The sequence below is a fragment of the Macrosteles quadrilineatus genome, unplaced genomic scaffold (assembly GCF_028750875.1).
Source record: "Macrosteles quadrilineatus isolate MER2022 unplaced genomic scaffold, UCM_ALF_1.0 Scaffold_6__1_contigs__length_79288215, whole genome shotgun sequence".
NCBI classification, from domain to species: Eukaryota; Metazoa; Arthropoda; class Insecta; order Hemiptera; family Cicadellidae; genus Macrosteles; species Macrosteles quadrilineatus.
Genome location: NW_026542599.1, coordinates 47597089 through 47611214, shown reverse-complemented (window position 1 = coordinate 47611214; position 14126 = coordinate 47597089). Strand labels below are relative to the sequence as shown.

At 34.5% G+C, this 14126-nt stretch overlaps 1 protein-coding gene across 1 annotated transcript; it reads right to left on the bottom strand.

The window, feature by feature from the left end:
- Positions 1–3740: 3740 nt before the first annotated feature.
- Positions 3741–8243, bottom strand: LOC128997509 (uncharacterized protein K02A2.6-like). The gene is made up of 4 exons (XM_054423148.1): positions 8140–8243; positions 6753–6987; positions 4439–5846; positions 3741–3754 (listed from the first exon to the last, which is right to left on the bottom strand). The coding sequence occupies exons 1-4, from the start codon at positions 8241–8243 to the stop codon at positions 3741–3743; spliced, it is 1761 nt and encodes a 586-aa protein (XP_054279123.1).
- Between the last annotated feature and the right edge of the window lie 5883 nt (positions 8244–14126).

Here is a 14126-nt window from a genome sequence, read left to right as displayed (position 1 = left end):
TTAAATACAAAATTGTTTTTTTATCGTCTCTTTTTAAAATTATATTTATTTACTCTCCAAGTTCCTTGCAAATATTAAACAAACTCTTTCATAATTGCTCTTCTTTAGTCAGAAAGATTGATTTTGTTATGTTGCTATTGACCTCGGTACTATTTACTTATTAAGCTAATTAACTTTTATTTTTTAACGTGTCTGTTTTCCTTTTTAATTATGGTAGGTACATAGGGCGATCGTCATTGTCATTGTTTTTGCTATTAGTTATTGTTGTTAGTTATTATATTATTTTTATTTGTGTTTGTTGTCTATGTCTTAGTATCATTATTTATTATTAGCCGTCTTGAAACTGTACACATTGCATAACTATTATATTGATACAGATAATGTTTGTAAACAAATAACACCACATCAAACAAAATGGAATGTTCGTTAAAAATAAAATAAACTAAAATTAAGTTGTTTTACAGAGTTGAAATAAATCTTATGCGAACTTAGGTTAGGTTCTTGAAGGGAAAATCATTATAAAATAGTATTAATTTTAAATGTTAAAAAGTTTAGTTAATTTACTAACTTATATAGTTACGAAATGTATTGAGTTACGTTTAAAACATCATCATGGAGATTCGTCATCTACAGCTTGTTTTTGTTAGTAAATGCTTGATTGAAACTATAAATTGACGGTTATAGCAAATAGATTATCACCATTCATTATAAATTGTTTGTCAATAATTGTAGATTGCCATTGCATTATTATCCGTAGAAGATCAACGATGTGAAATATAATCTGCTTTATGATTGAACAATTAGTGTGAAATTGAATTATATTCTTTGTGTAGTGTTTATACTACGATGAATTTTTTTTATTAAGTGGGGACATTTTTATTTAAATCCTATTGATTAAGGCCTATTTAACTGAGCCAATGTGATACTTTCTTATAAGTGTTTATTAGAAAATAAAGGTTAACTTGACATCCAAACTGCAATTTATATTCTAGTTAGAATATAACGTTATCAAACTCATAGTTGAACAGTAAATTGAATATAAAGAAAGACTATAACATAAGATATTTAACATAAGTAAGCTTATAAGGGTAAGACTGATATTTGTGATTTGTATAGCTTATAGTTATTTTACAAACAACAAGTCGTAGCCTAAAGCTTACTTTACGAAGTTACGAAGTTACTTTACGAAATGCGAATACAAACTTGTTTCTGGGAGAAGACAAATTAATTGCCAGTTATGGATGAATATTCCTCTTTAACTTTTTAGCATCATCAGCCTGACTGAAAACATGAAATTTTACTTCGCCAATACTTTTCTACATTGTTTGGCTGTTAAACTCTTGGTAAAATCTTAAATATAATTACCATTATTTTATACAAGAGGTTTCACCTCCTCAGGAGTTTTATTAATTAATGCAGTTAGAATTGTTCCTTTTGAAATTAAAGTTTTAACGTTGTAGGGGTTTGAAGCTCAGCGTTGTACGAAGTTATCTTGGTGGAAGAAACAGCTTTTATACTCCAGCGGAAGCGAAAGTTAAGACCTGCCAATCGCTAACACGGTTTATGGGATTCAACGATAACGTGGTCCATCTACTCACTTCGGTGGTCGAAGATTCATTGATTTTTGCTTTACTACATGTCATAAACGTTAAGGCATTATTATCTTTACATTCGTAGATAAGCCTACTATTACATTGGCTTTATATGTATTATACAATCTGTAAGACTTTGTCTTCTTTTCTCCTTTAACGTCAGAATGCTGATATACTTTATGTGTGCCACTGTTCCTAAATCCAAAATAATCTAGTTAGTTTAGCCTTGTGCTACTTAAAACTTTAGACCAATTTTAATGGAAAACGATCTGTTATAACATTAACATTCACTTTTAGTTCAATTACTGCACATAATTAAGATTCAATAATTCTGTTACTCATTATTTGTACTAAAATACATATAATGGTAGATATTCCTGCAGGACTAGCCCAACGTCCAACGTTACCTAATGACTATCGGTAAAATCGACTTTCTGTAATCCTTTAATACCTAAAGTTTTTATCTTTTTTTGTCAAAGATTTTTTATTTAAACGTATTTTTTTCAGATTAAATACATTATTTCATGTAAAACCCATAAGAATTTTTTTTTCAATTTTAATTCTAACAATTATTTAAGGCAAACTATAAACACAAATCTATGTAAGAATAAGAGCCCAACCATTCCTAATACTGTGTAGGAATGAAAATCAATTAACGTGCTTAATACAAAGATTTTTTAAACTTACTATCGTCGATAAATACAAATATTTCTGCGCAATGTACGTAAGGCTATTTTATCATCGTAAACATTACTTTTTGAAGGCTACTTATTAACAAATAATAAATATTAATATGTTAGAGTAGGGAAAATATAGGGATTCTATCGCATCAGCTGATCTGACCATATGGAAATAATTGCTTTAAAAAGGCGGAAATGACGTAGAGTTGGGTTTTATGCGGGTGGTTGGGGTCCTACGTCACTTGTGACGTATGTGGGTAGTGACGTAGGTTGTTGAGATCATTTGTGTGTTTAAAAGAATGGGAAACTACTTTACACTTATAAGTGTAGGATAGCTTCTTTCTTTTGTTTATTGGTTATTTATAGAAAACACAGAACCTTGCAGGAAAAAGTATCAAAGATACGATTTGGATTAGTTTCTCGTAATACACTGTACTAGTAGAAAAGGATTATGCAAGACTTGTAACATATACTTTGGTGAGATTGTAATTACAAGTCAAAACTGCAGACTTTGAATGTATGCTCAACCCAGTGCAGTCTAACAGCAGTGAAGAGGACCATACAGGAAAATAAGATTTCGATTAGTTTCTCGTGATTTTGTTGTCAGCTCATGACGACAAAAGATTCGTTTGTAATGGTGGCATTAGGACTTTGCTGTGGGGACATTACAAAACACCTGAGAATTAAAAGATGTAGAACGAGGTTAAGTTTGACTAAACTCGAGTGTAAATGGAATAAGTCAGAAATAGAGACTTGAGTGTAAGATTGGAAATAGCTGAAAAATTGATTGCCAAACCAAACTTTATAGATCGAACAGTGTACAATGAGGTCTTGGGAAGGTCATCTTTTCTTTTCTTTACAGAACAACTGGCAGCTGTACATATGAGTAAGACCAAACTTCTATTCAACAAAGCAATCTACATCGAGTTTATTTGATTCACCCACCGTTGGTGTTTATTGTTGTTTATATCTAAAATTTGGTACTTTTAAACAATTTCCAAATTCAAACTATCCCCCTTAACTGACATGTTTACGTACCGTACAGAGAAGTACTTGACCATCTGTCTGTATGATGTACAAACGGTTCTATTCAGTCTGTGTGATAATCAGAAAGAAAACCTGAGCTCACTCACTGTGCAACAAGTCGGTAGAGCAGTACTTGGAAACCATCCAAGTCGGCAATAAAGTACACTACTGTTGAATGCAAAAACTGGAACCCGCATTAATCGTTCTGTTGGTGGACACACACACACACCTGCGGGCGGTGTCGAGAAATATTTGCAATCCATAACAAGTCGGGAAAGCAGTACTTAGAATTTGAACTATCCAAGTCGGTAATGTAGTATATGCTAATAATATTGTGCCGGCATCTGTGTGGAGAAATATTTCCAACTCTAAACATCCATGATCACAGTTTAGTATTACTTTTAATTCTGTAGGTTAATTCTACTCTGTAAGCGGTAGTTGTTTAATACCCGAGATCTGGAAATACAATGACGGAGACAATATTCACCAAAAGAAGCCCCTCGTTGCCCCCCCCTCCCTCCCTCCATGTATCGTAGTGGGAGTAGCGTGAGTCGTTGATCTAAGAGGTTTGCGGGTTCGATCCTTACCAATCACAAAAAAATAAATTTTTTTTATTTCATTTTATACATATCTACTTGCTGTAGTACATAACAAATGCAAAACAAATGATAATTCATGTATCCAATGTTAAAAACAACTGAAAGAAGTGTTCTATTTCTTATTTAAATAAGAATTAAAAGATCAAAAGAAACTAAACTGTTTTAATGAAGACACTAATACAAGACAATATTATTAAAGAAAAGTAAATAAAATCATATGGTTAAATATTAATTCAATAACCATAGAGGTTAAACATCTTTCCCTTTGAGTTTCTTTTCAGAGGTTAGTCAGGAAAACGTTTCGTAGGTCTTATAATTCTGCCTCTTGATGATTGTTTTATTGCAGCTTCTTGATTGGGAGTAGTTGATCGTGAAAAAGGTTTACTTTTATCTTGAGTTATTCTAGATGGTGTAGTAGTTGTTCTTTCAGCATTATTTGATAGGGAAGAGTTGTTTTGAGTAACAGTAGTAAATGGCAGAGGATCTGACGTTGTATCTTTGATGGATAAAGGAATAGGATTGTTCGGTTTGGTTGTATTACCTTTGTAAGGCAAAAGGTGGTGTCGATTCCTTCTCAACGTAGTGTTTCCTGTCTTAACCCAGTATGACCTTGGCTCTTGTCCTAAGCTGATAATAATACCCTCTCTTTTTAGGTCTTGGATCCATACTTTTTTACCTACAGGCAGCGATGGAAGTTCTTTTGTAGCGTAGCGCCTATCGTAGTTTCTCTTGTAAGATGCTTTGTAAGTATCTTCTTTTTCCTTTAGTTGAGAGAGATCGGGTTTGATTTCAAGTTTTTTAGGTAAAACAGGCAGGTTATCTCGCAGTGATCTGTTGTATATTAGCTGAGCAGGACTGTATCCACTTGTGGATAGAGGTGTATTGCGGTAGGTTAGGAGGGCTAAATATGGGTCGTCTTTGTTTTTCTTTAGTACACTCTTCGCTATTTTGACTGCAGCTTCAGCTGCACCGTTACTTTGGTGGTAGCTTGGACTGCTCGTCACAAGTTTAAAGTTATAGCTTTGAGCAAACTTTTTGAATTCAGAGTTTTCAAGACCAGTGTATCTGGTAGCAAACTGTGTACCACAATCAGATCGTAGCTCAATTGGTATACCGTGACGGCAGAATACAGATTTGCATTTTTCGATTATTTCAGCAGTTGACAGGTTCTTTAATGTAGCTATTTCAAAATAACGTGAAAAACAGTCAGTGATTACTACGAACCATGTTCCTTCAAGTTTAAAGAGATCAATCGCTGCCTTTTCCCAAGGACGAGATGGAAGCTCACTGGGCAAAAGGGGTTCATGATGTTGTGTTCTATGTTCAGTACATTTGGGACAATCATTAACAAATTTCTCAATGTCAAGTGACATTCCTGGCCACCACATACTATTGTTGGCTCTAAGTCGACATTTCGTTATGCCTAGATGGCCTGTATGTATTCTTGTCAACATTTCTTGTCTAAGAGTTGTCGGGATTATGAGACGTTCTCCTCTAAGCAATAGTCCGTCACAAAAAGAGATTTCATCCCGAACTGTGAAGTATGGCTTAAGATTATCGGGAATCTTAGTTTTATCAGGCCATTCAGTTGAGCAGTAAGATTTAATTACCCTGAGTTCTGAGCTAGCCCGCTGTGCCGATGCAATTCTATCAAGAACCATGTCAGTTACATAGGCAATGTTTCTTGTTACTGTGTGGATGGCCAGTTCAACTTCCTCATCTAAATCATAACTCTCATTAGCTGCTACAGGACTTCTTGAGAGACAATCAGCAGTGGCTAAATGTTTGCCAGGAGTGTATGTCACATTGTAGGAATATCTCATCAGACGAAGTCTTAGTCTTTGAAGACGGGGAGTCATATCATTGATCTCTTTAGTAGTCAAAATACTTACCAAAGGTTTGTGATCTGTTTCTAGCGTGATGTGCTTGCCCACAATGTAGTCTTTAAACTTGTCACAGCTCCATGTTAATGATAGAGCTTCTCGTTCAATGTTAGAGTAGTTTCGTTCGGTTTCGCTCAGAGTGCGTGAAATATAAGAAATAGGCTTCCAATTCCCATCTGATTGTTGTTGTAAAAGTACTCCACCCAGGCCTTGTGTAGAAGAGTCAGCAGAAATCATAGTCGGTTTATTTTTATCATAGAATGCAAGTTGAGGTGGAGAAGCCAATAATTCTTTCAATTCATCGAATGCTTTTTGTTGTTCACAACCCCAACACCATTCGTTTTTTCTACTTAGTAGGTCGGTAATGGGTTTTAGTAACCGGCTTTTGTTAGGTATGTATTTGCCAATGAAGTTCACCATACCAAGTAACCTTTGAACTCCTAAAATATCTGTTGGAGGAGCCATTTTTCGTATAGCTTCGACTTTGGTCTCATCGACTTTGATTCCTGATTCAGATAAATGGTGACCTAAGTAGGTTAGCGAGGTTTGAGAGAACAAGCATTTGTCTTTGTTTAGGGTGAAGCCAGCACCTTCAAGTTTGGTAAGTACTTCTTCTAAGAAATAGTCATGTTCTTGTTGAGTTTTCCCCCAAACAATTATGTCGTCCATATGCGCAAGTGCATTCATTTGACCTTTAAGGGTTCGATTCACGCATTCTTGGAACACTTCTGGTGCAGATGTTATTCCAAAGGGTAGTTTCAGAAATTTAAAACGTCCAAACGGTGTCAGGAACGTTGTCAAATCTTGGGATTCTTCGTCCAATGTGATCTGCCAGAATCCGTTATTAGCATCCAATTTAGAATAGCATTTTGCTTCTGAGATTTGGGCAAGTGTTATGTCGATGGGTTGAATAGGATAGTATCTTCGTTTGACGCATCTGTTTAATTTAGTAAGATCTACACAAATGCGAACTTTGTTAGAGTCCTTCTTTGGCACAACAACCATTGGAGAGCACCAGTCTGTGGCATGGTGTACCTCAGCGATCACCCCCATTGACACCATTCTTTCAAGCTCTTCTTTAGTAGATTCCCAAAGAGGAAGAGGAATCCGACGAGGCGTGTTGATTGCAAATGGATTGGCGTTATTTTTCAGTTCTACTTTGTATTTGACATCAATGGAACCTAAGCCTTCAAACAGTTTGGGGTGTCTGTCATACCAGTCATTACTGGATGGCTGTATTTCGTTGATTCGAGCAAGTAACTGCAAACTTTTTATTGCAGGTTTACCTAGAAGTGGCTGGGAAGTGCCCTTAGAAACATATATAGTCTCATAACATGTTTTGTGATTATGTGATAATTTTACAGTAGCAGTTCCTAAAATTGACAGAGCTTTACCATTTGCGCCACTAAATGTTTTGGACGTGGGAGTGAGCCTGATTTTCTTATTCAGTTTAATGTCGGAAGGCAAAATCGTTACGTCTGCTCCTGTATCAATTTTGAAAAGAACATCATCACTGTCATTCATATTTAACACTACAGACCATGGATCATCACGCAAGTTTTTTCCTACAATGCCAATGAATGTTTGAGGGTCTATGTACTGAGAGCAAACATTTTCAATGGGTGTTTCAAGGTCAGTATCATCATATTCAATTTGACTGACTTTGTTTGATTTGCAAACATTTGGAAAATGACCAACTTTTTTACAAAACCCACATTTGTATTGTTTAGCTGGACAGTTGAATCTTTTGTGTAAAACTGTCGAACCACACCAAAAACATCTCTTTTCGACATGGGACAGGCTTTTATTGTCATTAATCCGCTTAAAATTTTGATCATTGTTTGATTTATCGGGAATAATGTTTGTCTTAATGAAATGTTGAGTATTTTTATTTATTAATGCTATGTCAGTCAAGTTAAGAGTTTGTTTCTGTCTTGATAGTTCTTCAGATCTACGGATAGTGTTTATAGCTGTGTTTAGTTTTAATTCGGGTTCAAGTTGAAGACGATCACTTAGTGTTTCGTCCCGCATACCAATAATCAAAACCATCAGAATCATCTCCTCTTCAATTTGACCCCAATCACAGTTTTTTGCATGATTGTGAAGGTCTGTGATAAAGTTCTCAATCGGCATGGAACCTTGTGTAAGTTTTAGAAACCTAGCCCGTTCAAAAATTAAGTTCTTTTTAGGAAGGAAATGATCGTCAAACTTCTGTATAACAGCTTTGAAATTAGATTTGTCATTGTCATTTAAACTGAATGAATTAAGTATGTCCTCTCCCTTTTCCCCCATACAGTAGATAAGCATGTCAATCTGATGCTTTCCAGAATGTAGAGCTAAATTACTAAGGGAATAATACCTCTCAAAACGAGTCTTCCATGTCTTCCAGTCGTGAGGATTGAAGGAAAAGGCTTCAGGAGGCTTAATGTTTAGGGATACGGGTTCTTCATTCGACTGCGCCATGTTCTATTTCTTATTTAAATAAGAATTAAAAGATCAAAAGAAACTAAACTGTTTTAATGAAGACACTAATACAAGACAATATTATTAAAGAAAAGTAAATAAAATCATATGGTTAAATATTAATTCAATAACCATAGAGGTTAAACAGAAGGCTTAAGTGTAACTTTACCGTTGAGTATAAAAAATGGCCTTTGTAAAGGCCACCAAAATGTTGGATGTTAAATTTACATTTCATAGATGTTATGTACTCTTGGGATGATGGGTGGTCTGAATTTATGTTTCTTCCTAGTAGTTGGCTGTGTATGAGCCAGAAGTTCACGGGTTCGATCCTTACCAATCACCAAAACGTTTAATTTACAGTTGGAGTAATATGTTGATTTTTTGTATGATATTGTATCGTAGTGGGAGTAGCGTGAGTCGTTGATCTAAGAGGTTTGCGGGTTCGATCCTTACCAATCACAAAAAAATTATATTTTTTTTTCTTTTATTTTATACATATCTACTTGCTGTAGTCCATAACAAATGCAAACAAATGATAATTCGTGTATCCAATGTTAAAAACAACTGAAAGAAGGCTTAAGTGGAACTTTACAATTGGATATAAAAAATGGCCTTTGTAAAGGCCACCAATGTTCGATGTTAAATTTACATTTCGTAGGTGTTATGTACTCTTGGGATGATGGGTGGTCTGAATTTATGTTTCTTCCTAGTAGTTGGCTGTGTATGAGACTGTGTATGAGCCAGAAGTTCACGGGTTCGATCCTTACCAATCACCAAAACGTTTAATTTACAGTTGGAGTAATATGTTGATTTTTGGTATGATATTGTTATCGTAGTGGGAGTAGCGTGAGTCTATGATCTAAGAGGTTTGCGGGTTTGATCCTTACCAATCACAAAAAAAAATTATATTTTTTATTTTATTTTATACATATCTACTTGCTGTAGTCCATAACAAATAATAATTCTTGTATCCAATGTTAAAAACAACCGACGAGAATTATTTAAAGGCATGGCAAATTTTTTTACTAATTTTACTGGTCTAAGTGGTCAGCAAACTGGTTTTTAGTGGACGGTAAACACTAAAACAAATGCATTTCGCTAATGCAAGTGTTTCATACTAGCACAAGATGCTAACCTTGAGTTAATGAGCTTTCATCTCATCCCACCATTCCTAACTGTCCAAATAGTATTAAAAAAAACAGCAGGGCTAATAACTGGTCACTGCTTTTAAAGATGTAGATAGTGTTATGATGCTTAATCGTTAGTATGATTTCAAAACTCCAAGATGGTTTAACTATAGTGAGTATCCAATATGTTGTAAGATTACCTTAAAAATACACTATTGAAACTGTACTATTATAATATTACTAGCACTGATGCCCACCTAGCGGTGTAAGCAAAGAGAAATGTATTGTTTAAGGGCAATGTTGGACCATTGTGGAATATTTAAAATTAAGGTAAGCTGAAATCAGAAACAAAAGTAGATACAGTTGTCAAGTTAATATGCTGCTCCTGTTTGAATCAAAAGTATTTCAACATCATTCCAGCTCATCAATTTCCGGTTCTAGTCTGAAAAACAGAAAGGTTTGTTTGTATTGTGAAAATTTGACACCCATATGAGACAATGCATCTTTGAGCTACCAGATGTTTACGTCGAGGTTCACACAAGGCCACGCTCAAATTTATTCCCTGGAGTGCTCAGAGGGAGCCGAGAAAAAAATCCAGAGGACGATACGAAGTTGCCATGGCTTTGACTGATCAATTTATTAAAATTTAAGCGAAGATTCAGAGCTCTAGAAGCGCTCAGGAAATCCTGCAGACGCTCACCTTCTTCAAAGTGTTTTGGATCATTTTGCCTAACTTTTGAATGGCTCTGTAGGGTCGACTAGTATTCAATCTTAAGTCAATGTGATATGGATACCCGTATTAAACCTTAAAATAATTAACTAAAAGCTCTAGTAGAATTAATAAAAATTCCACGATCGAATGAACAAAATCTAGAATAAAATTCCTACAGAGTTGTCGGGGTCTAATTAATATAATCGAACGGAGAATTTATCGCGATATGGTTTAAAACCAATTTTATATTAATATTCGTAGCTGATTGTTCGAATCAACCTACTCTTAAGACTTGGTTCTTTCACCCGCAAAAAAAAACAAAAAAACAACGGGGTTTAGAACTCAGATGACGAGTCTCGGGGTATTAAAACAACGAATTAACTCAAATAAACGTACGTAACAATTATTCGTTAAGCGAACGGAACAAATGTACTTTCGTAGCTAATTGATCCAAACAAACCGAAATATATCCACCGCTATTTCACTGGCAGGTAGGAACTGGTGGGGATTTATACGAGTCGGCGAAACTAAGTTACTAAAATCTAGATATTGAAAATCTAATTTGGAGCGGGTAACATAAGTGGCAGATGAGTATGCGTAAGTTATAACGGAAAATAAACGTAGCTAACCTTCGTAATAAAATCGTAGCGTTATGTTGCGCGTCGTCGTATACTTCGTGTGAGAGGCTTGTTCGGAGCTAGTCGGCGGTCTGGATGAAAGTATGTGTCAGATTGCTGTTTATTTGAATTTTGTTAACAATATTATTTTTGAGACGGTTAAGGAAGTGGTATTTAACATGTCGCGTGACTAATTGATTATGTTGATTACTTGATTACTTGACTACGCTATTAAAGTTGGGAAAAGCCCTGTGGCCAGATTTTTACTATTACTGATTTATACCTTTCCAATATCTGCGCTTAATTTCGTGCAGATTGCTCCAACCGTTCAAGAGGAGTATTGTAAAACTCTGGATGAAAGTATGTGTCAGATTGCTGTTTATTTGAATTTTGTTAACAATATTATTTTTGAGACGGTTAAGGAAGTGGCATTTAACATGTCGCGTGACTAATTGATTATGTTGATTACTTGATTACTTGATTACTATGATACTTACTTACCGTTACTTTGATTACTATTAAAGTTGGGAAAAGCCCTGTGGCCCGATTTTTACTATTACTGATTTATACCTTTCCAATATCTGCGCTTAATTTCGTGCAAATTGCTCCAACCGTTCAAGAGGAGTATTGTAAAACTAAACCAGAAGTGTAGTATAAGAGCTTTGTTCCGCTCAAAAATAATAAATATACAGGACCACACACCTGGACCTTACAAATATAAACGCCGGCAGCAACAGTGGTTGACCGGGCTATAGTGCTGGAGTTGTGAGGGCCCGTGGGACGGATTCCTGAGAGATTTTTTTATAACACCATATTGACGTTAAATAAAAACACGGGATGCCAACATGGCGTTTTTTAACGCTATGTTGGAACTCACCGATATGGTCTTTACCACCATGCAAAATTTGTAAACGATTGCTTCAGCCGTTTAGGAGGAGTTTGCGTATTACGAAATGCATAAGAGTATAAGAGCTTCGCTTGCTCTGCTCAATAATTTGCTATTGCAACTGAGCTCTAGTTTCAGTTTTGAGGTTGTACCATGTTTTGAGTTTGTTTCATGTGTTTACCTTTGCAGAAATAGGTGGGCAGAGTACACGGCGTTGTAGAGTAGACTTTGGTTTTTACGTACATATTTAACCTGGACTGGACGACATCATGTGCTCGATCAGAACGTTTAAACTAAGCGCCAGTTAAACGAAAAGTGATTTCCGTCAACTGATATTACATGTTGATATTACATGTTCTTACACCATAGAACTCTTAAATTTAGGATATACACCGTGACGTTTCCTCCTAATCTTTGCAAGATTAACAAATTAAGGAGATATCTTTTAAAATAAAGAAAATTGTTATAGAAATCACATTATAAATATAAAAAGTCAAATAATTAAATGTAAATACAGTATTGCATTAATTTTGTGTTTCTTCTTTTCAATAGTACAGGTATAAACAGTAATAATCAGTACAGTATGAATACAAAATAAACATGTGGATTGTTCTTCAAAATCTATATATATAATACGCTAAGCCGATTTTTGTAAACAGAACTCCTCCCTCATTTTTGGACCGATTTTAATTATTAAAGTGTCAAAAAAATTGCCCTGATCTGTAGTTTTGCAAAGTGTTTTTAGTTTTTTGATATCTTTATTAGTTTGAGCAGGATCTTCCATCAAAGTTGGGGTTTCTCCCATAAGATTGACATGGGAAAATCTAAATGTTTAATTGGAAACTTTGTCTCCACTAATTTGAGAGAACGGTTGGGTAGAAACTTGGTAGAGGTGTCCAAAGAAAGGTCTTGGTCTGTAGATGAGCTATCAAAAGAAAAACGAAGTAAATTCGCGTAGGGCTCTGCCCCAGAAGCCTTTAAAGATCCCTTTACAGATTTGTTTACATTTGGCCATGTTGATAATACTTTTTAATGAAACAGCTGTTGATTTTAAAATTGTATTTTAAACAACACACATTTATAGAGATCGATGATTGGGAGTTACTAATATTGTCCAAAAGAAGTATTTGCAATGTTATTTTCTGATTTTAAAATTGGTTTTCTTCTGTATCATGTCATGTTTTGCAATATAACGTGTCTTCTCAACAAACAGATATTTTTTCTCAAATAAGATCATAGATTAATCTTTATTACACTGATGAAATCGTGGAAGTCTTTAACTACAAAAGATCCACCATACGATTTTAATACTATTTAAAGGTTCTTCCAAAAGAAGAGATACCAGTTAACATACTAATAATGACTCCGATGAGGAAATATTTTATTCGTATGGGAAATATTTTATTCATTGTATGACTAAACATATTTGGTAACTAACGCAATTAATATCATTATTGTTTTTAAACTTATTACTCTTTAAACAATGCTAATGCTCAAAAAATGTATAATTTCACTCAATTTATCGCATTTATATGAATTAGCCTAAGCTTTGAAAGTAACCGTCGATTTCGACGGGTTTCACCTAGTATGACAATAAAACATTATCTGACAGTTCTGTAACTTTCTTACCTACGCGCCAAGAGGAAGAAAGTTCGTATGTTCGTTCATACTTCTTTCTTGATTTTTATAGGTAACAGATTTAATGAAACATGTTTTCAGTTTCTACTATTTATGGTCTACCATTATATTCACAATTACTTTCACTGAGTTCATTATTTTTTTAAACATGTTAGGCCCACTTATAATACATCTTTCAGGTTGTGTTCAAACCAAGCGTTGAACGAAAATTAACATAAACTATAAACACGAAATGACAGGTTAAATCGTAGGTATGATAGTCAATCAGCTGATCATAGTATTATTATCTTTAAGTGTTGCCAACCTATTTTCGAAGCGTACACGGATTACGTGCATAACAAAACCACGCTGTTTTATGTTGTTTGGTTGGAATCCTGATGTGCGCCAAAGTATAAACTGTACAACAAAGTTTAAACCGTACGACAAAGTATAAATAAATATGCAGCAATTAGCAGCTTTCTGTACAATTAACAGTACAAGAAAGCCAACTTTGTCGGGTGACTGTAGGAAAACACTATTTTATTGAATTGTAACAAGTTTCTAACGAGCAATAAGAGTATCTTTATTAGATCCTATTTTTTGACAACCCTTACATTGATGTACTGTTGTTATTGTTAGGTATGATTAATTTGATATTGAGAGTGTTAAAATAACACATTCAGTGTTTGAAGCACACACTTATAGGACACACTTATTACGAAAAACCACAACAAACAATACTTATAATCCTGACACGATTAAATATTTGCTATTGAAGCTAAACTTTAGTGTCAACGTTTAATCTTGCAATTATTGTTGATTGGTCGAATAACCATTGTATCATTGTAAAAAAATATCGTAGTTTTTGCAATAAGATACTTATTCATGTTTCAACATGAAAATACAGCTGTGATTTACATAACC